The sequence below is a fragment of the Polyergus mexicanus genome, unplaced genomic scaffold, assembly GCF_030449975.1.
Source record: "Polyergus mexicanus isolate NDT 795.1 unplaced genomic scaffold, iyPolMexi1.0 SCAF_4, whole genome shotgun sequence".
Lineage (NCBI taxonomy): Eukaryota > Metazoa > Arthropoda > Insecta > Hymenoptera > Formicidae > Polyergus > Polyergus mexicanus.
In genome coordinates this window covers 3,946,489-3,970,962 of record NW_027223324.1, presented here as the reverse complement: position 1 = coordinate 3,970,962, position 24,474 = coordinate 3,946,489, and the positions used below count along the sequence as shown (strand labels likewise).

The following is a 24,474-nucleotide window of genomic DNA, read 5'->3' as shown; positions in this document are numbered from 1 at the left end:
TCACTGGAATAAGAATGGAACCTTTTAAACAGCATCTTTCGTATCGCTGTATTACACTTTGACTATTGAGCTATTGCACAACGGGAGTAAGTGCGAGTAGTAATTACAAGCTCATTAAAAGTGTCAAGTAAATTAAGAAGATTTCACACACTAACGATTCTTTCGTTTTTAGTCCATTTGCCTCAAAGTAACGCTACAAACTGAGTTTTAACTCTTGACAACCGATGAATAAACCGACTCTCTATTAACGAAAAAGGTCAAATTAATTAGAAAAAGATTGCAATGCCCACGTAAGCTTTGCTCTACTTTTCACTCATTTGTGTTAATAAGCTGCAGAAAATCCACAGAATCTTTTTTATCGTAACATCATAAAAAAATGACTCGATATATATTGGTGTTGTATGTTTTGTAAATTACATGATAAAAATTTAATTTTTAATATAATAAGACGAATAAGTCTGTAGAAAAGAAATGTAGAAATAAGTAGCAGTACAAAGTAACTATTATGACTCACATATTATATGTATATATATATATATATATATATATATATTTTTATAATTAGTATAATATTTAACATCATATGTGAAATCTATGCAATATTATTCATGATGCGAATTAAAAATAAGTCACAAGTAAGCTGCCAGTGTTAATAAAAATTCAAGCTCAATGTCAAACACAAAAGATTATATGCTAAAAATATCTGCGATAAAAAGAAAAGGGAATGACAGAAAACATGCCGCAAGAAGCCTGGAATTCAAAATCTGATGTAAATATATGAAACATAGGGCATTAACTTAGCGTATAAAAGTGTTCGTTGAAGGGAGGGAAAAGTAGTTGAATTATGTGGGCAGGATCCCACTTACCGGAATATGCCACTGATTGGAACACTGGGGGATATACAAAACATTGTGTCAGTTTTATAATCTACTATGAAAATATAATATTTGTGTGGAAAAATATCTATGCTATTATTTTCTTTAACATCTATGTGTACATATTGACATAGTAAATTATAGATCGTACATGAATATATAAAAAAACGTTATAATTGCTTTACAATGTCGTACTCGCGAGGAATATCCACTAATGCGAAAAATCGCTCAAAAAATTCATTCAGAGATAAACCGTTAAAAAATTTCTCAAAATTCATGTATATATCTTAAAATTGAGACAATAAGAGAGAAATAAGATACCAACAACATCAACATCGTTAAACATTTCGTTAACTTCCTCCATCTCTCATTGGCAATATTAATAATAATTCGCTAAAAGGATTACTTACTATGCCGCTTTTTTAATGGTAGAGGAGGTGGTTTATTGGCGTCCGGACTATTCCCATTACTGGTGTGCAAAGTGCACGTGGATAAATGCTCGTTCTCCGGTACATTGTCATACTGCGACGGCTGCCGTTCCTTTCTTCGTTTGGATCGTTTCTCTGGCAATGCTGGTGGCGCTCCATTAGAATCGGATGTAGCTGTTGATTCCATTTCCTACGTGAATGAGAGATATAAATCGTGTGGTTATGTCGTTTAATGTACAAAGATTCGAGCGAAAAAAATAAACGAAAACAAAAACAATAAACGAAAACGAGATGTAATAACACCCACATTTACCAATTTTTCTAATAGTGCTGGCTCCCCGTTTCCAGACACGTTGGTCGTGTTAATAGTACTTTTGGAGCTGGTCATCGTCTTGTGTGCAAAAATAGAGCCGTTACTGTCCGAGGATAATTTGGTTTGGGAGAACGACTGTTGCTGCTGTGCACTAAATGATTGAGAATTATAACTAATGCTACTCTGTTGCGACGATCTCTTGGACACGGTGGTATAACTTTGGGATGAACTTCGTTGAGAATGCATTGAAACGAAGCCCGATTCTTGCGTTTGCGTAGACAATCGCTCCATCTTTCCTTCTATACCTAGAACAAAATAAATACGCCTCGAGCTTATTTAAAATAATCTAAAACAAAGAAAAAAAATGATAGAAATAATGTACAAATCAATGCTTGTCAATGTTTCCTTACGAAAAAACATTTTGACATTTTTCCAACCGAAATTAGATTCATGTGACATTATTTTATATATCTACGGTAACGTTATGAAGTGAAAGAGAAAAGAACAAGATGCTTTGCTCGATCTCGTTGCGTTTTGACCGAAGTTCTATAAGATACTATTTAATCATACGGCCAGAAGATCGATGTCACCCACGCAACTTGTTCCACTAACTATTTCAAGAATTCTTGCATAATTTTAGATCTCGAATATATATTCCTTTCCTTTTCCAATCTTTATAAATGTTTGGAAATATTAAGTTATATATTAAATAAAAGGATTAAGCAACTCTTAATTAAATAATAAAAAAACAAGGCGCTCCCCTGTGTGTGTGTGTGTGTGTGTGTGTGTGTGTGTGTGTGTGTGTGTGTGTGTGTGTGAACTTTTTTTAACAAAAACATATATGTGTAATTTTAATTGAACAATTTCGCCAATTTGATAATTTTCTTCGATATTAAACTATTTGTATAATGAAAAAAGTACACACCAGTGAATGGACTAAGCATTTCTTGAGGTGTTTGTTGGCCTAACAACATAGTACTTGGTATGCTAGTTTCAGAACCATCCCAGCAATTACAGTTTGATGTACCATTCACTTGCATGCCTACAATGTGATACAGAATATATATTATATTGTGTAATTAATTTAATACTCTTATATGTTAAATATATAGACAAATAAACATATAAATAAACTTGATCGTATAATTGATCATATAAATAAACGTTTGATCAGTTTGAAACTCAGCTACTTAAATATACTATAATTTTCAGGATATACTCTCGCTAATAATAATAGTTCTTGCCTTGTAAAAATAGCATATATTGATTATGTACATGAAAAGAAATGGTATATTATATATCCGACATTGTACAAAACTCTTGAAATACCTTCATAATTTATATTGAGTTTCACGTACTTTACATATTTATTATTAACTCGGGTATATAAAGCGTGAGAAAATTCTGAATTCATAATTATCGCGGACTTTGTTTTCAATATTAATAAAGCACGTTGATTATAATCGTCGATAGAAACACGTTTGTACGGTTCAAACAGACGTTTGATTGTAGATTCTACTCGATGAAAAGATCGAGACACGAGTAAAACATCAAACCAATATGCTGAGTAAGTATTGATCATAAAGCATTCGTCTCACATATATGGGGAAATGCATTTACAATTTTACAACAATCTTACCACTACGCAGTAATTGAAACTAAAATCGCGAAACATTACGATCGACAGATGATATTATATTAATAAGAATAGTGTTGCACGTGCATTCGAATTGTTTCCTTACATTAAATAATAATACAATATTTTGTCCGTGTATAAAATATTAAAAATTATATTTAAACAATATACGATTATTCTTATTAATGATAAAGTAAAATTTTAATTGGAAACAAACATTACCTTGAATAGTAGCCATGAGGCTTAGGTCCATACTATCATTCAAAGACTCGTCATTTGGTCCCATTATAGCTCGAATCTCGTCCTCGTCTCGGGAATGATTCAGAGCCGAATCCAAACTACCGGCGGATGCGCTGAGAAGAGACGACGAATCCTCTGGAGATCGACTTCGAAGGGATACTCTATCAAGACTAGATGCCAGAAGACCATCCGACTCGTCGAGGAGCTGTTGGGTCCTCGTTCTTCTTTTCGGCGGCAACGGAGGAGGTGTACCGGAAGAGCTGTTTTCCTCCGACAAACATACATTTGTTCTACAAGGGATCGTGCAGTTCTACGTTCAACCGCCGACGATGACAAGTGATTTATTATCCTTCTCCCTTATAACAAAAAACGAGTATTACCTGTCGGGCAACGGAGGTTTCGGCGGTGGACTAGAATCCCGCAAGATCGATTCAGAACTATGCGAGCTGCGAATCAAGCTACTGCTCGCTGCCGTTTGCTCCAATATTTGGCGTTCTCTTGGTGTCAAAGGTATATCCGGCAGAGAGTTTCTTTGCGTTAATTCCGACCCGTATCCGGAAGTTCTAACAAGTTTAAGTTTTAATAAATTATTTTTTTATGTTATTTATAGTGTCTCTATTACTGAATTTTTTCCCCGAGAAAAAAAAATACGTTTCAAGCACGATCTATATCGCGATATTGCTCTAATAAGTCAACGCAGATAAAATACTCCCAGTAAACTTCTCCCAGTCTAGTCCTAATAGTTTCATTTCTACATTTTAATGGTTTACATTTTAATCCTCTACGATATTAAACAAAATATTATATAATTTTCTGATACATCGCATATAAAAATCGATATCATTTGGAAATTATTTTACGTTATCTTTCTATAATATTAATGCATTTATAATAATTTATATTTGTTCCAATATTCGCTCCTTGTGCTCCTTGATTTTGATGATGCGAAGGCATAGGAACTATTTTCTCTCTTCATTCGCTATTTCGAGGCATACCGCATTGAAATTCCATTTGTTTCATTGCTGTAAATTACCTATTACTATTCGCAACAGACGCGGGTTTCTGCTTGTTAGCAATCTTCTCGTGCGCCAGTGCCACTAGATTTTTCACCGCTTCCTCGACCAGCCCGATAACGTGCGTCACGTTCTCGGTGTCCAGAGCGGAGGATTGATCACCATGCAGCAATACATCGTCGCAGAGTTTCAGCAATTGCGCTAACGCTTGGTACACTTGATTCGTAGCGGATCCCAATGTGGAGCTGCAACAATGCCAGAATATAGAATTAGCAGCATAAAAAACATAAATTGATTCTGTTTCGCGCAATGATTTCAATCTAATTATTTATATAATTATGCTTCTTTCTGTCATAAAAAAAAAACTGCAATGACATGTTTATTACATCAATGTACACCAAAAGACTAAAGCTAGATGGAATTGATTATAATCGATTACTATTGGATAAGATTATATTTCTACGATGAAATCAACAATCACCTGTTCTCGTAGAGCAAATAGGACTTTAACGCGTTGTGTATCGTGGTAACGGTATCAAGGACGATCGTGCCGTTCCCGGGAAGCATCTCGAGCTTCTTCTTGGACACGACATCCCGAAAATGGAGCAGCGCCAGTTGGACCTGCCGCACATGGATGTGCAGATCACGTAGGGGATTCTTGTCCAGAGTATTGCCGGGATTGTTGCAGCCCGGGACGCTCTTGTCCCGCGGCGTTCGCGGTGACGAGGGCGAGGCGGCCCTCGTGCCCGTCCCGCTGCCTCCACCACCGCCGCCCCCGCCGCCGCCACCGCCACCGCCGCCTCCGCCCCCGCCACCGCCACCGCCGCCCCCGCCGCTACCGCTACCGGGGGAACGCATGTGAGAGAGCTTCTCCAGAAAGTCCTCCTTAAAGGAGCGCGCACGACGCGCTAGTTTGCCGCCGCGTGCCTTTCCGCTGGAGCGCTCCTCGACTTCTGCATACAAAAGGAAACACATTCGAAAAATTATAGAGAAAATCTTACTCTTATATTCTTAATTTTAGAGTCTGCTTAAACAGTTGAAAAATTTATGTTTTTTTATTGAAAAATATGCCGTTTAAAATTTTTGTGTCGAATATTTAATACATTCATGTGTTAAATTAACAATTGTCACGTTAAAGTTTAATAAGCCTATGCAATGTATTTCACGAAGATATGACATATTGTATATATATATATGATACGCATATGTGCGTTTTTTCCCAGGCTAAATGCAGCGCATTTGCGAATGGGATTAAAATCTTGCGTAAACTTTTTTTTCGATATACATAACTTGGCAATCTAGCGAATTCTTAAAGCTTTTTAAAACTTTTTACGATATTATACGAAACGATGCGGGATGATTTTCACAATATCTATTGCAACAAATGCCGAAAAATTCAAAAATCTTTTTCAACAAAATCCTTGGATATAAAAAGTATATACATATATCAGCTACCTCGTATGATTTTCATAATCATTCTATTAAAAAACTTAAGCAACCTCTCTTTTATTTTATTTATGCCATTTTTATTTAATCCTTCTCACATCTCCAATTATTCAACGCATCCATTCCTATCCATTTAATAAAACGTTCCTCCTTGTTTATGAACATACGCACACGCACTCTTTTCGTTAATAACTTTTTACAAAAAACTTGCCTCTAAAAATTGTCATTGATTTTATTTTTATAATATTGTAATTGCGTTGATTGCTATAAAAAAAAAAAAAAAAAAAAAAAAAAAAAAACTTGAATTTTCGTTGGAGTGGCACTTTTAGACATTTACCCAAAATAAATATATACACATTGCCAGGTGTGGTACACGCCGATCGCATAGTTCAACATGATTATTTATCATTGTAAGCGATACAACGGAAAAACAATCTTGTCCGCGGAGCTTTTACGATGTACGGGCAATATTTTTCCGGGATAGGTACCACCACACATGCATCTGGAATTTTACCACGGGATGCAGTTACACGTTACACTGTCAGCCCCCGGTGCACGCCACGTGCACGCGACGAGCGACGAGCATTGCATACCGCCAGACGCGGGCGCCCCTCCTCAGCTTTTTCTTCATCGGGGTGGTAAATGCCAACCGTGCGCTTGAATTAAAACGAAAACGGGCCGCACCCGGTGCAAACCGATGCACCGGACGTGTAATGCGTCTACGATGTTAGAGAGCTAAATCTAGGTACCCGGAAAACGCCTTCTCCCTCCCCTCTCACCTACCCAACCTCACGCTTTTTTTTTACCCGCCTCGCGAATCGACAATCAATAATATCCCCCCCTCTTCCCTTTTTTCTCGTACGTTATGCACATAGGGTCTAGAATGTAGGAGACTTTCTTCTGAAATTTATCTGGCGACCATCGGGTAGCTAATGAAATATTAGCAGCGAATGTGTAAAATAGGATAATAGCGTTCTATATCAAACTGTTTGCGAGAAAAAAAAAATCATAATATTTCGTTCCGCAAAATTCGATAGTTAAAGATAGCGCGAGATAGTTATTTTGAAGCTGACGCTGTGCGTGAATAATCGTCGATTTTTGAATAGCAGCGTTTATATGTAATTGTACACGATACATATAAATTAAATATACATGCAAATTTAATTCTCGAACCTCTCTCCCGAGCTTTGATAACTTTCTTCGTCGGCATCGATATCGCGACATCGATCGTCCGATTTAACTGAACAAACTATCGATCGTCCGATTTAACTGAACAAACTATCGCGGCAATATTTTTCCGCGCTATCATCGTGCTCGATGCATCCCGAGTTATTTCGTCGAGCGCCAAAAGTAATGGAAGCGATAAACAGCGTCAGAATGAACTTTGTGAATTTATTACGCCGCATAAATTTCTCCTGGAACTTGGTCGTTTCGCGTCACTTTTCTGGACAAGGAAGGCTTGCGAGAGACTCGAAGGTGCTTAGGTGGACTTGCTTACAAGGCGTCGTGAGTTTAAAAAAAGATCTCAGCGAGCATAGAATGTAAAAAATGCACGCCGCTAATAGTAGAACGTTACAAGGAGATTATGCTAACATCAGTGTTATGAGAATTGCAGAGTTTCTAACTGCTAAAAGATTCTAATTTGGAACATTCAAAAAATCTCCAACTTTTTATTTTAAGGATGTTTTGGCTGTACAATAGTAACAAAAAGCTGTCAAAATAAAAAAAAAGAGAGAGAGAGAGAGACATTTCTTACGTTTATATTGTTTGGAAAATGGAATAAATAAATCTGGATTGTAGAAAAAAATTAAAAATTGAAGTATCACAAAATAATATGACTTTTAACGTCTTCGTAAAAGAAAATAGTTGTAATTAATATTTTTCTTAATTTATGCGAAAAACTTTTAATCGTGAATATCCCCTGAAATACTCGGAAGAAATAGGTAGAATAGTCTACATAAAATTTTCATGCTTTTGTCAATGTTTTCACACGTAACATATACATTCTTAAAAAAAAAATGGCTGTCGAAGATATAATCAGCGAAATGCAGTTTAATGCACTCGCTGCCGTTGGCGTGCTCGCTGCCTGCAGGGGAGATCAGTAGATGCGCGTACATATAGGCCGATAAATCAAGTTCTATTCACGAATCCAGCCTGAAATCTCAATCAGACGTGATTTGCGCCAAAGGCACATTCGATAAGCCGATAGAGATAATGGAGATGAGAACATATAGAGAGGAGAGGAGAGGAGAGGAGAGGAGAGGAGAGGAGAGGAGAGGAGAGGAGAGGAGAAAGGTGGAGGTGATGAAACACGCGGCAGACAGGAGAAATGCAAATTGTCATGATTGTCTGTATTCGACTCCCGTCTGCGTTATCCGTGGGAATGCGCGGGAGAGAACGCGGTGTAAAATCAGCACGCGATGCGGTTGTTCGCAAACCGCGATCGACGAAATTATTTTCATCCTATACAATGGGCGCTTATACACGTCTGATATATTACGAAATCGTTTCAATAGGGGACAGATAGCAAGTCATCTGTCATCTGCCATCTGTCTCTTCAGCGTCACGTGGCGATCAGCAATTTTCATTTCCACGGCCATTTTTTTACGATAAACATTTACGATATCTCGTCTTTCCGAATAGTTTAGACACTTGCGCTATTCTTTCGCGATATCCATCTAGAAGTCTACATGTTGGCAGATGCTCGGTATTTAAAAAAAAAAAAATGGAATTCTCAAAACAAGAGTATTAACGCATTCACTAATAATGATTATGATCTAGTACGAGTTAAAATGAGACGTTTAATATCGTATACACGCTATGACAGTTACCTGTCAATTAACTATCTGTGTTTGTTTTAATAATTAATTATATTAAAAGAATAATAAATACTTTTGACTAAGAATGTTCACCGCGAATAAATGTCTTCTCAAAATATATCATTATGTCTATGTTATATTATATAAATCTTACGTAGAAATTGTTAAGTTCTCAATAGTAGAGTAGTACTATTGATAAACATTAACCAATTTAATGATAAATATTAATTGAATTAATTAAATAAGTTTGTCAAAAATTATCTCCTATCAAGATGGGCGAAGAATTGTTTGCGTATGTGCGTGAATTTGTAGATTAATGTGACATTACATCGATCTGATTGATATTGTACATCACAGATCTGTCGTGGCGGGAAGCATTGTTTGACAATGTATTTACCAGCAAATTTTGATATTAACGTGTATTATCTATGCGTAAATAACAGCGCTAATGTGTGTATGAAAATATACATATATATTTTTTTACATATGTATATGTAATATATTGTATATGTATCGTACAATTTTAATGGTGTGTGAAGCTAGCATCTCACGTTTCATGGAAACTCGTTAATTGTTGAGAGCTTTGATTTATTTTCAATAATTGTAGAGTTCTTGATTGATTAAACAAATAATTCTGGCCATTAGCTTTTAAAATCCGTATATTTCATCGCAAATAATGCCATTATATGTACCGATGTACCCGCGATATAACATAATCCCTTGAAATTGCATGAAAAATAGATACAAAATATTTTATAAAAAGAACCTTACATTTTTTTTCAACCTTATAATTCGCTCCAACAACTGCACCGTTCTTATCTCAATATAGTCTGTGATATCTTTCTCGATCTCGTCAGAAGGGAGTAGCTGTTAAAACTGCGTAATAAAGCGAGTACTCGACAGCGCGTCTTTTGATTCCACCCCCTTTATCGATCACCGCGTGACTCGGGAACCCACGGGAACCACGCTTTTAAACGAAACACGCGAGACAACGGAAAACCTCCCCTTCTCCGAAATCCGATCGAGAATTGCGAAACGAATGCATTCTACCTCGAGCAGTGTGCGGCCACTGCGTACTTTGCGACGATGTACGAAAGTGGATTGTCGGCCTCGCAAATTCCATACATACCCTTATGGAATTGTATACACAAACGCATTCTCTTTCTCTCTCTGTCTCTCCCTCTCATGCATTACGATTGTGCTCGATGATGTCGAGGCTCGCGTAGTGAGCGATGAACGGTGGTCGCGTACGAGGACACGCGACGGAAAGTTATTGTCACGCTGTCGAGCTGTTCCCTCTCGAGAGCTCGCTGCATCGCCGCGATAAGAGGAATCATTAATATCGTTCGTGGCGATATTCGTAAAACGGAACACTCTATATCATCTTTGGTTAATTACTCGTCCGACGTCCGAGAGCCTCACCCCATTGATCATCTTTGCCGACGACGTCTCCCGAATATCTTTTTTTTACAGAGTAATAAATATTTAATTCTCGATTGACGCGTGCGATTCTCGTTTTTTGTAAAACGCTATTGCTCGCATGCTCGCATTACTGCCAACGAGATGAGAAGATGCAATCGAATTATTACCCGGATTAGATACATCGTTCGTCCGTAGTACATTACGATTAATGTGTATCATTCTAGATCTAGATGAATTATTACAGGGACAAGAGTAATTTTCGAAACATATGCGTTACACATTGCGCGCGGATTCGGCTAATCCTTTTAATTTATCGCGACATAAATCGAAACGATCTCGCGATTAATCTTGCAGATTAATTACATAATCTCGTAGACCTAAATCGAGCTTGAAAAGCCTAGGATTCCACGTATACGTTTAAAGTTGGGAAATTTATTATCTTAAAGTGCGTGTTTATGTACAATCCCGGCGTAAAATTTTTCACAAAATATATATGTATGTAATTAATAAGAAGATTTCTCACGTTTAAAAATTACGCGACTAAATAATCTCACGAGACATGATAAACTAGCACGAAAAAAATCATCGATATGGTATATAGAAAATTTTATCGAATTTGAATAAAAAGATAAAGAGATTTCTCGGATTAAAATATTTCCTTCAAAAATAAAAACAAATAGAGAATGGTCGACAAGTTAATCACGTAATCCGATACATGTATACGCGGCCAAGCTGTTGGACAGAAGGTCGGAGGATTCGAATTAATTAACCATTACGAGAGCTAATGATGTCCGTGTAAATGCTAATAGCGTCGAGATTCGCGTTTACACGATTCTGGCGGGAGTGCCGGATGAGATTTATATGAACACAGCATTAACTCGGCTAGTAAACAACGGTAATTCGGATATAATTGTTTTATGGAAATTTCGCAGATTTACATAGAATATTACATCTATATCCTTTCTCCATTCACGGCGAATTAGCCAATGCACGCGTGTCTCAACTTAAGGTTCATTTATCCATTTTGCAATTACATCGTGTTACAACGTGTTGAAAATCATACGATACTTTTTCCGCCGATATACACGGGAATAACGTGGTTTGTTTTTTTTTTTCGCGTGACGTGTCATTCACACATTTGACAGAGTACACTTGTAAAATGTTTTCGGATACTCCATTTTCGATTCTTGAATTAATAAATGATTGTTGAAACTTTGATCAATCGTCGAATCCATTTCCAATGGAAATGTATGTATTTTAAATTGCATTATTAAATTGTATCGATATTATGTATTGTATTTTAATGATGCAAAGCGAGAAAGAAGGCACGTTTCATAGATCTGCTTTCTGAAAATCAGAGTGTCCTCTAATGTAAAAAGAAGCTCGTTTAATTTCAGTGAAACATAGGATTCACTTAAATTGCATATATTTTTATGATTATTCAGTAATAAGGAAAAATTAAAAAAAAAAATGAATATTGCCGCAGCATCCTATAAACTTACTCTCTTAATTCTTTAGCTAAAAAAAAAAAAAAAAAAAAAATTATAATCGTTCACATTTTTAATGTCAAACATAGTCGATGATATTCATGACTTTCTCCATATACAATTATATTTCAAAGATTTTAAAACGCGATTATGCGCGTGACCAGATATTGAAATCATCTGCGTCTACGCATCAAGACACAATATATAGTTTATTCCATAATTATCAAGTGTGCCAACAATTTCGTGCTCAGGGATGAGCGATTAAGCGTTAACGCCGTTCCACTTGGCGAAAAAATGAACGTGCGGCGTCGACGGTCGGCTTTCGATCGGATTCATCGATTACACGCAAAAGGGTTCGTTAAAGCTTTTAATGATTCGTTCGTGGGATTCAGCGGATGAGCGGCGCGCAATCAAAGCGAATGAGAGATGGTTTTTTTTTATATGTATATATATATATTTTTTTTTTTTTTTTTCCTCTCGTGAATTTCAGTCGAGTCTCGATATTCGATCTTTGTCGGCGCGCACATTGAAGAGCTCTCGAAATGTTTAATCTATGGTTACGAGCACATAGATATCCGCTAATCGGAATAATGAGAAAAGTTCGCGTGTGAATATGAGAAACGTCCGAAATACGTCGGATACCTATCATATAATTTATGTGAGGGAGAAATAACGATTTTGAATAATATCTCGAAAATGTGAAATTTGTGAGAGAAAGATTAAACATAACTGATATAAAGAGCAGCATATAAAGAATTAGAGGAATCTATAAATAGATCGAAAAATACAATACAATATATTATTTTAAATTTATATTTATTATATTAAAATTATTATTATAAAATAAGAAAGCAACATTTTTTTAGAGATATTTAATTTCTAGATTTAGATGTATATTATAGTTTTTTTTAGCAAAAGAATTTTTTTAATCCTTTCCGTTAACCAAATATGACAAATTTTAAAATAAAAATATTCCTACTTTTTATTTTAGATAATATATTGAATCTTGATTTGAATCATGCAGACGCGCACGATTATTTAGATATTTAGAACGTCATTATTGTTCTTTTGTTCCAATATTTTTTACAAATTTTCAATTAGATATTATTAAAAAAAAAAAATTTATTTAACAAAAAGTATTTATCCATCTGTTTACAATTGAAATTGTTCACAAATTTGACACGATATTAAAATTATCGACTCCATGAGTAAAAAATGAATCATTACGAATTTTACACGCACAGCTATGTAAATAAAGATATCTCTAAGTGAATAAATAAAATTAGAAAATAAAATTTAAGACTTATTAATTACGATATACTCGTACATTTGATAAAAAAATCGTAGAGTTTCTCACTCCTCCCGTAAATCCAACCGATATTTGTTGCAACGATTAGATTCAGAGTCGGGATTTGCGGAAACGTGAGATTTTTATCGTTGTTTGTTGTGTGAGTTGCATCAAAACTCAATTCGTAACTTGACGCGTAAAATTAGGAGGCGCGAGAGGAACGCGCGCATGTTAATCCGTCAAAACTGACGGTGAAAGAATCGCGTGAATAAGTAATTTCCAGACGAGCGATTAAGAAAGTGCCGAACCCGATGAATGATTGCTGACGTAATAAAAGACGAAAATCTCCCACTTCACGGCGGGGAAAATTGATATTGCCCCCGGAGCCGGAGCGGCAAGGGAGGCGACGAAAATTGATATTAACTATCCAGAAGAGAGTGCAGGGGCGTTAAAGGATCTCGCGGATGACGAACGCACCCGTAGCACGGAGGCCACTTTGCTCGAGTAAAGCTAATAATTGCCTCCCGAAAATTGATTATCCGCGAGTTCGTTAACGGCGGCGGTAACGGTCGCTCTGTGAACTAATTGATTCCAGATTATTGACGGGAGCGGAATGTAATCGCGGATGGTGAATCTGCATGCTCGTAAAAAATTCGAGGGATGAAGACCGGATACCGTACGAATATGAGAAAACGCGGCTACAACGCGGCCCGGATTGCTAAAGCTAGTAATGCAATCCGCGAAAATACGCATATTGGGGAGAGCTGGGTCAAACCGGGTACCTCTGTTTGTTCTATGGCTAACTTGTATTATTAGTTGTAGATTGGCGTCATTATTATTTTAAAACGAACAGTGTCCCTGTGCACACAATTTTTTTTTTTTTTAAATTGGAGTTCAAACTTATTAGCCCCGAAAAGATCGATATCGAGGCAAGAATCGAATCATCGTGCACTTTTTCTACAACTACCATATTTGTTATTTTGCTCGTGGTGGGGCAAAACCGGATACTTACATGTGTCATATAATGAAAAGAGGAAGAATCGTTATCATGACTTTGTGTCTTTACAGAAAGCAGTTGAAAACGAAAACTAACGCTTAGAAAAAGAAATAAAGCTTTTTGAGACCCCTAAAGTTAAAAAGTTAAATAAGCAAGTCCTGATATTATCCGCGCGAACAAGAGGATATTTTTATTCGTGATTTTTGTCAATAGAATACATCTTTATATTGTATTTTGATAAAAATAAATCTAGATTTTGTAATTACATGATGTTTTGCATATTTTCGAATGGATACTCGGTTTGACCCTATCGGTAGGACAAAACCGGGTACTTTGACCTCTCCACAAAATCCTGTTATTCTTGGTAAGCAAAAATTTTTTTTTCAGCAACTAGCCTTATTTTCTCATAGTTTAAGGTTCACTAAAGACTTATATACTAACGGTCGGCAACATTCTTTCTACTCTCAGATTTTTCGTAAGAAGACAAATCCAAAAAAGTACCCGGTTTTACCTTACTTTCCCCTACACACGCGCACGCGCATAGTATTAAACGAATTTGAGAAAATATGTAACGAGGGTGTAAATTCAAGGTATTTGAATAAGTATATGACACACGAGTAAATTGAAGATATAATTAGATTAAAATTAAATATTTTGTTCTATAAAAGGTTATATTGTATATGTATAATCCTTATTTACAATATAAATATTGATTGTAATGAAATCGGTATTATACTAATAAGTTGATAGTTATTTTATACATAATATAAATTATAAACACGTGTGGGTATAATTTATATTAATATATAGTAACCAATTATATGTAATTTGTGGATTGTCTACGTAAGAAATAGAACAGTTGTACGTTTGATCGGCAAGCTTATACCTATGGCTAAAAAGAAAGTACGTAATTTATACGATGCGTGTCCATCGTATATACATATGTAACAGGCAACGTAATGCGATACTGTTATCGCGGTTTGCGGTTATCGGGTGTGCGCCTAATGCGATTTTACAACGAGTAGCACATTACACCTAACACGTATTTTACGAATGTCCGACCGAACCCCAAATCAGTGTCCGTCCTAATCCAACCAAAATGGTCTGATAATTGTTGGCGACAGCAATAATAAATAAACAACATTTTGCAATATTGTAATATGTGAAAAAAATATATACGTAACTGATACTGTGAATGTAAAAATTTACATCCATTTTAATATCTTAAGAGTAAATTTAAGATTGTCACTATATATATTTCGAAAAATTGTCAAATATATTTATTGGAATTTTATTTCATTATTAATTCCTCGTCTTTATTCTCTCTCTTCTCTCCCTCTCTCAGTCAGTTTTCTCATTTCTTTTTTTCAAATATTCTACCTATCACTCACAATTTTTTATTCATAAACATTACAATTAATGTATAATTCAAGTAGTGTACGATTTAAAAATAAAAATCGTTCAAGCATGCCACTTTGAAACTGATGTCTATCCTCGAGGGAAGGCGAACAGAGAATAGAAAGATATTTATATGTTAGACTTGCGTAACCGCCTTTAAACTTTTCATATATCGATTTTTTATTTCCGTTCTCCACTTCTCTCCATACGGCAACAGAATGAACGACCTTTCTTTCACCTCTTTTTCTATCTCAGGTCATTAAATTATCCTCCGACAAGCATCACTTCGACACGCCGTTCAACTCTGGCTATTGCGAGTATACTTTCTCAGTATGCGCAAAGTCAAATTTTTGACGTCTGGCCGATTAGAACGAACAGTCCATGTATACCTATACATATGGTATATGCATCCCGGGCGCGACCCGAGCGAATTAATTTTCCGGGAGATAGACGCGCGTGTGTATCTGCCGCAGAGCTCGCGCAGTTCGCACGGCCGCGTTCCACGACACGAGATCCACCCCGAAATAACCATCGGGAGGTTGTTGCACTGTTCCGCGATATATGGACCGTGAATATACGTCCGCGGATTTCGAAAAAATGCGACGGATGAGTGGAACGAGTCCTTCTTTCGCGGCGCTTGTTTCGGCCGATATTTATGTAAAACACAATCCGATAAAATAACGCTCGCGACGCGGTCTCTTAATTCCGCTGAACAATATTGCAACTGTACTCAAACGAAATAGTTTGATATCGCGACTAAGTACAATATATATATATATATACATTGTAAAAAAAGAAAAAGAAAAAAAACTGACTGAAACTTCAGACAAAGTGTCCGCGGGTTTTTTGCGGACACACCGCCGGTGAATTTTCAGATACACTCTTCTGAACTTTCAGAAAAACTTAGACTCTGATAATTAAGACAGATTGTCCAAAATTTCCTTCAGGCATCCAGATCCAGAAAATTCAGACAAAAATATGTTCAAAATTAAAAAAATTTTTTTTTACAGTGCGTAGAAAAATGTAATTTTTCTCATTAAAAGAATTATGTAAAAAATATTGTTATAGATGTAAATATATAATATGTGTCGGGAGATGTATTTGAGACAGATTACATCATTAATTTCTTTATAATATATTAATCAATAATTAATATTTTTTATCATTAAGAAAGATAAATTTAGACAAAGAGTTGAAATAAAATTAAATTTTTTAAACAATACAATAGAATAGAACAATATAATTCCTATATATTATTTTGACATAATTATTAGGATAATGTATTGCTTTGGCACGTAATATAATAAGAAATGTCTGAAATATGTTATCGGTCAAGTGATGTATAACATAATGTTAATAAACACTAATGCAGACTAAAGATCGCGAAATATCGCTGCAGAAAATCACGAAATCTCGTCACGTACTCGGGATCATTGTGCTATGCCGCTAAGTATTTGCAGTTGCGTGTGAATCAGGCTTTAAAGTCCAGTCCTTGAGATAGAGAGCAACGATGAGAGATACGAAGGAGCATACTCGGAGCTTAAAGAGCTTTCGAAATAGCTTAAACGCCGAAAGAGGATTATTCCAAGATGGTTGCTTCGGACAACCAACTAAATTTAGTAAGCGAGGCCGAAATCGGCAGCCAAAATACGACGAAACTCTGCGAAAGACTCGAATGGAGAAAGGATTTCTCGATTTGGAAATAATTACGTCACGCCATTATTAAATACGATATATACGTATATCGAATGATAAAATTGTTTACACGATAGTAAACATATCTATCATTTAACAGATATATAAAAGGAATAAATTTATATAATAGAGAAAAAGAGAGGCCCCGTAGAGGCCCCCGTCTGTGTTACAAGCCTAATAAAATATACATTTTATTGAAATCATATCTTTATCAACCCGATTGAAAAAAAAAAACCGATTGAATTCTCAGACAAAACGTTTTTGCTGTCGTGAATGCTGTCTAAATTTTCAGACACGTTCTGAACTTTCTTCTGAACTTTCAAAAAGACGACTCTGATAATTAACAAGACAGATTGTCCAAAATTTCTTTTATAGACCCAGATCTCTGAAAATTCAGACAAAAATGTATGTTTTTTTTTTTTTTTTTTTTTTTTTTTTTTTTTTTTTTTAGAAAATTTTTCACAGTCGAGCTTTCAATTGAATAGAAATTTATCTTGTGTCTCATATCGGAGCAATTCATATTTCTCTAGCGTGCAAAGTATGCGTAACGATAAGATCTTTGCGAACGCTTTCACCGTTAATTAACATTCGGCGAGCGAGCATCCCGAGAAGATAACGTGGAAACGCGCACTGCGTCGCCGTGCTTTCTCGAGAGAGGCGACCATTTCGTGAAATTCGCTTGCGACGATGCAATTACGGGGCTTTAACGTCCGTGGAATACTGCGAGCCGCTTCCAGCTGGAAATTTCATGGTCCGACGATGATATTAGTGGGCACCGGTCGGTGGTAAGGGCGCGGTAATGTCGTTTCCCCCGAATTAAGGGGGAGAGAATCGATGTTCAGTCGCGTAGTCTCTCGTAATGGTCTCTCTTAATCTGATGCTCTCTCGAACTTGCTAAAGCTACCCAAGATTTACCGGAAGCATCGATAAAAATGTGACTCTTGATAAGAATCACCATATTTAACGCTTAATGCGGTTGTACACGCGAATGGGAAAGACTCGGCTGATGAAATTAGATTTAATCTAATCTAATCTTAATTGAAAGAGTTTGGCGAAAAGAATATTCAATTATATTGTACAATATATGAGATGCGAAATATAAATACATTTCGAATAAATAATAACGCGAGAAGGAATCCTATCGATGTTAACGAGCATAAAAATGCAAAAAAATTTCTTATTTTATTGCAAGTATAATAACGATTGGAATAAAGTATATTTTATTAGACTCTTGACCCCCGCCCCCTCACACCCCTTCCCGCGACAAATATCTCCGCCATATATTTTCTAATTTTTTTGTTAGTTTTCTCGCACCATATCTCTATTCATTCCATGTATTTGATTTTTGTAATTATATTTTTTGTATAATATATCTGTATAAAAAGTAATATGTGTAATGGAGATAAAGAAATAATTGACAACAAATCCACTTTCTGGACTAACAATAAAATCGACGATGAAACAACTGCATTTGTTGCCGAATATTATTATCGCATCGATTCGCGATTACATCTCCTATTATTTCTTCTTAAGATGTTAAGTGCGCCAGCAGTGTCCTCGACAGGACACAAGCTTTACTTTCGACCGTCGCGGAGAAGCCAGTAATGGAAAAGCAATTAAAGAAAAATAATAAAAGCCGTTTTGTGCAACTAGTTTTTGCGATGCGACTTGTTCTCCGAACTTACTACGCGAAAATCATTGTCGCGAAATTAATTGTGAGTATGGTCTAATGGAAAAGTTAGAGTTTTAATGCGACAAACAATGAAATCAATTCAATTTATAGGAAAAGTTCGTCGCTAACGTCGAACTTCTCTCTCTCTCTCTCTCTCTCTCTCTCTCTGTATTTCGGCGCGGAAAATCAAATTACGAGATCTCATAATAACGCGTTACAAATAAAAGCGTGCCGAGAGATAGATAGATAGGTATAGAGAGAGATAGGGGGGGAGGGGGCACCAAACAAGCATTTCGTGATGAAATTTATGCAAAATGTCCTATGGGAATATTTCAAGTAATTGCGCCGGTTAGTAACGAGGCAATGAATATTGTCATAATTCGAGAACAAAGCTGATTTTAACGAGATGCGCATATGTTGATCTCACTTCGTTATTAATATTTTCGAATTCGTCAGTCTTTTAAATTCATTTAATTCGCATATCTATCTCGTTATAAACATAGAGAAAACTGCAAGATCGTTGCTCGTTAAGGTATGCGGTATTTGCGATTCAGCGAATTATATTAGCTGCTGCCGTAATGATGCAACGGGTTTTAAAATCCACATTTTTTAAAATACCTAAAATACATTAAATATAAATGATGATGTTTGAGATACCGCGAAAAATTCGTTTCCGCAAAAATCGTACGGTCGCTGTAAAAGATATATTCATTACGTGCGAATATAATTTGTATGCTCAAATAGAGATGCGAAAAATAAAGACACAATTTCATGTTTTTCGACATTTATTTTATATATATATATAATTTTTTTTCCTCGGAAAACTGCAAATAAGATTTCGTGACACGATTAAATTTTTTATCTGTCCAGAGCGTATCCAAAGAATAATTTTCATGTAGTAAAAATATTATAATAAAACATATCTTCGGTTCATCTTACAGACTCGTAAATGATATTCGCCGTATATCGTCGATGATTCTCATAGACATCAGGCATGGCGCCGTCTGGTACGGGCGGCGATCGGTCGAAGAGATTCTGCAGAAACGAATCGTAAAATTCCGCGGGCGGAAATGCTGTTCCGCGATGCGATGGGGAGAATTGATTTTCGAAGCGCGACGCAATTGCGAGAGCATCCGCCGATACTCTTCTCGGGGATGTAAACAGTAGATCCATTAAGGGTCCAAAGAGAGCTCGGCATCCTCACAGTATTTGCGCACCGTTCGTTCTCTCGTCGAAAGAGAGCACGATGGCGTACGGCCTCAAACGAAGGACACGAGCAGATAAAGACACGAGAGAGATACGACAGAGAGAAGGGTAGTTTTCCTCTCTTCAAATATCACCGATCAATATAGACACTCTCGACGGTGGTATCGAATTTCTGCTGGTATCGCGTTTAATGCAAATAACGAAAAGTGTATCTCGTAAAAAAATTGAGTCCGTCTTATAATTTTGCTAAATTAATTAGAGAACATTAATTAGAGAATATATATTTTTAACGTATTGTATTATTGTACATTAAATATATTAAAAATATATTAAATATTTTAATTATTTAATTACAATATATTAAAAAAAAATTTCTATCCCAGAATATATAAATAAACAAAAATAATAGTAATAAATATTTTCTATATTGTTTTGTATGAGATAGATAGCTATATCTGCAATGAAACAATGGAATATTTGCGTGCGCTATTTTTTCCTCGACCAAAGACAGCAGCCGGAAACGTTGGCTACGTCTCGTCAATGTACTCGACGCCAAAAACAGTGAATTCATTAAAAGGCAAACTTAATCTCCGCAATATTGAAAGAGGCAAGAGACGGCTTACTTCTCCAACGGGAAACGAGCGTGCCGTCACTTGAGAGAAATACTTCATAACGAGCTCCGTTTGTACGTATCCAGGTGACACGGGATACGGTATCCAGAATCTTAATTACGCAAAGAGGATTTCCAAGAATGAGCTTGTAAAAAGATCCACATTATATCCACAGAGCTATCTATGTCGTTGTTCATAATTAGTATTAAAAACTCTAAGAGTTTGGATGAATCGTATTCAAGAAAATATTAATTTATATTAATATTTTATAATGTCAAATATAAGAAAGAGAGAGAGGAGAGAGAAATCTTTAATATTACTTTCAATTATTTTGTGCAGAGAGAATCTAAATTTAAGAAAAAATTTATTTCTACTTGTTTCGTAACGAGACTTTAGGTTGGATAATTTTAATAAATTCTCTATCATCAATGTTATATGCGTACATAAGGAAATTGATGATAATAACAAATTGATATTGGTATGTCGCGGTTATGCATTACATCCTTTATACACATCAAAGAGCGTTGGAGATATAAGCTTTGTCTCGCCCAAAGTGCCAATTTACGTCGCGCGAATTTTTGCTAAAATCGTGTTATACGTGATACGTGAAAGTAACATACGCAATCATGCTCCAGAGAGTGAGCCTCAAATAACAATCCTATGCTGGAGAAAAAAATGCTAACGCTACCGCAACTCATATTATCATATTGTAAATGTTGCACATTTCGTTACTTTAATATTAATTAATAGAAATAATTATTATATACAAATATTTGTTGGTTTCGATATATTACAAATAATATATAAGCTTTTAATTATTTTTTAATTTAATTATTTCTTGGCTTTTGTTTTATTATTCGCGTTACTTAAAAAAAAAAAATAATAATAATAATGATAAACATTTAAAGCTGTTCTCTCTCATACGTTATACTAATATATAATTTTACAGATTCAAGAGAAATGTTTTTCTCTCTGTTCGAAAACAGGCTAAAACGTCGCGGAAATATTTTCCAGCTGACAATGATTTATGTTAACGACGAGTATCTATCTTTATCCGGCAGCGCTCTTGGCATACCAAAGTCCCTTCGCCGTTCATGGATTTATGCATGTGTTAACGATTGACATAATAACGTGACACGTATGCGAAGCATGTGGTTTAGACACAAGAGAGAGAGAGAGAGAGAGAGAGAGAGAGAGAGAGAGAGAGAGAGAGAGAGAGAGAGAGAGAGAGAGAGAGAGAGAGAGAGAGAGAGAGAGAGCCCACCCATATACAGAGACTACGATCCGAGAGTCGGTCGCCGGTTAACCAACTTCCGAAAGGATCACTCATGCGAGCGATAACGGAATAAGGTCCTTAACGGCGATCTAAAAATAAAGTCAAGTGCGTAAAAGTATTTTAAATTGATATCATTTCTAAATAATTTTTTCATCATATGTTCAACATGATTGTTTCCGTGAAATTAAAAAACAGGGTATTTATATGTACTCAAATCTTGTAGAAAAATTTTAGTGAAAATTCTCTGATCCTTCAGGCACTTTTGTTCAAAATTCCAGGTAAATAGAATATTTCAAAGATTTCCCTCAATGTGCCAGTTTTATAAATAAAGTTTTTTTATTATATGTATTTTCTAATATTTTTCATCCATACGAAGGAAAAAAACAAAGCCTCTTAAGTTTCAAGTGCTAGATTTGCAAATGTGTTGAAAAAATTGAATAGCTTTCGTAAGCATTTGCTTCGTATAAGCAAATTTTATATATATAATATTTATAATTTATTTTAAACACAACTCGATTGGCTTGCCAACTGCTTACAATATAAGAGCAAAATTATCAAAGAGAGAATTATTTTAATAAATCCCCTCAATAAAATTCCATGAGATCTTCCTAATTTTTTTCCAGATTCACAAAAGAAATGTCTGAGAATTCCAGATTTTCCATGTTTTTCCAGGGAATAAACCCTGAAAATTTTTATACGCGCAAACCGATGCACTATTATATCTACTTCTCAAAAATAAGATGTTTTTATATAGCTTCTCTCTAAAAACAGGATTATAGTTTCCCTTTTAATAATTTAGCGACGTAATCTGAGATGACTTTAACACGCGAACACTTAGAATAAAATTATAAAACTTGCGCGTTAAATTTTTACCATATCGTTTCTACTTTCTGCAATGATATTATAATTGTACAACGTAATACACCGAGATAAAACATACTCCGTGCCCGTATCAAGACTTCGTAGAGAGATTCAAAAGCTCGGGAATTAATTTTCTCGCTTAAAGTAAAACTTTTTAATTTGCATATCTGATGAATGCATTAATTAACTGCTTCGTTAGCCAACGTAACCGCATAGACGATTTTTGAATAAGCTCGCAGTTCTCACAGTAAAACAATAATTATGTGATGAAATTATTATAGACACCCGAATACAATCTGACAAGGCGCGGACAAAGTTTCGACGTATCTACGCAAAATGTATTCCATTAACGCGGAGTAACTTTGAACATTTGTTCGATCGACATCGTTTAATGAGGTGGCGGCGAATTTGCATATCTGATCTCGTCGCTTAATTAATCGCCATATTGCACGATACACGTCACGTTCCGGTTAATGCAAAGTCTGCGACGGTTTTATCATAATGAGATTTGTCACCTCCGGACAATGTTGTTTACATGCGGCAAAGCACAACGCTACGATCAAAAACTGCAAGCGGATTAATTTCTCAGATTCATGCACAAGATGAGCCGAGTTCTGCATATTAAACGATATAATGTGCCCAATGTAGGGACTGAGACGTGTAAAGTGAATATTTTCGTAAATATTAATGATGTGAAAAATATTATTAAGTAAAGTTCAAGTATTCTTTAAAAAAACACATTATTCAAATATACGAAATGAATTAAAAAAAGATATAATCCAAAAATGATTCGGGCAAAAATAAATTAAAAATACAGAATAAAACTTTTTTGTAACAGATTTTTTATTTTCAAAAACTCCCAACATGCTTACGCTTTTCTGAATTCGAATAATCTCGAATAATTTTATCTAATAATTTCTTGAATATCATTAATATTTTTATTTATTTTTCACTGCCTTATAACAAAAGATTTTTCACAGAGATATCGGAAATATCTACGATAATTTTATTACTACAAAATTTTGGACAACTTTTTCCAACATTTCTTGTGCATATTTACACGATAATTATTCGTTTAAAGGATATAGAAATCAAAATTGTGCATGAAAATTTGTATAACTACTTTTCCGTAATACATACGTACATTCAGTCATTCAAAAAATTATTGTAAAACTTGAAATTTTTAAATATGACATGAGAAAATCGTCATCAGCAGACTGTAAGTACGCTAATAATCCCATCTGTTTGCCTTTAAGAATGTATATAAATAATTAATGGAAGATGCGTTTAATGTCGCGGCTGACGCATAGAAATTACGAGCAACAAAGCGTTGAGTCAGATGAATTTGATGTCTCGTTTTGTAACCTTGACAGCAAAATTTACATAAATATATTGTTGCATTTGCGCGAAAGGAATTGTGAAAATATTTACTCAGCTCGCAATTTCATTAAAATTAAGATTAAAGTTAATTTCATTAAAGTTAAAATTAATTTTCATTAATATTTAATATTATCCGAAACTCTCGTTTACTGAATATGTCTCGGTAATACGCGACAATAAACTGTAATTAGTTAAATGTAATTGTGAGTTTTCATCGTTCGAGAAAATTTTGAATGCGGAATAAGTGATGAAAAATAATATCTCTCGCTCTTATTACAAAAGCTATTATTTTATATTTTAAATGCAAGAGAAAACGATATATTCAATAATAATGTATTAAATTTAAAGATAGAATAACATGTAAAATAATTGGAATTACACAATAAAAATAAAATTTCTTTTAATTAAATA

General features: G+C 35.1%; 1 protein-coding gene across 1 annotated transcript in view; it reads right to left on the bottom strand.

Moving 5' to 3' along the window:
- C3g (C3G guanyl-nucleotide exchange factor) overlaps positions 1-24,474 on the bottom strand; it is a 54,875-nt gene that overhangs the window by 8,502 nt on the left and 21,899 nt on the right. Inside the window, exons 2-10 of the mRNA XM_070294437.1 lie at positions 5,327-5,458; positions 4,987-5,263; positions 4,526-4,750; positions 3,873-4,055; positions 3,475-3,782; positions 2,542-2,658; positions 1,611-1,921; positions 1,286-1,493; positions 867-890 (exon numbers count right to left, since the gene is read on the bottom strand). Of these exons, the coding sequence (XP_070150538.1) occupies positions 867-890; positions 1,286-1,493; positions 1,611-1,921; positions 2,542-2,658; positions 3,475-3,782; positions 3,873-4,055; positions 4,526-4,750; positions 4,987-5,263; positions 5,327-5,458 (1,785 nt within the window). The remainder of the gene's footprint in view (positions 1-866; positions 891-1,285; positions 1,494-1,610; positions 1,922-2,541; positions 2,659-3,474; positions 3,783-3,872; positions 4,056-4,525; positions 4,751-4,986; positions 5,264-5,326; positions 5,459-24,474) is intronic.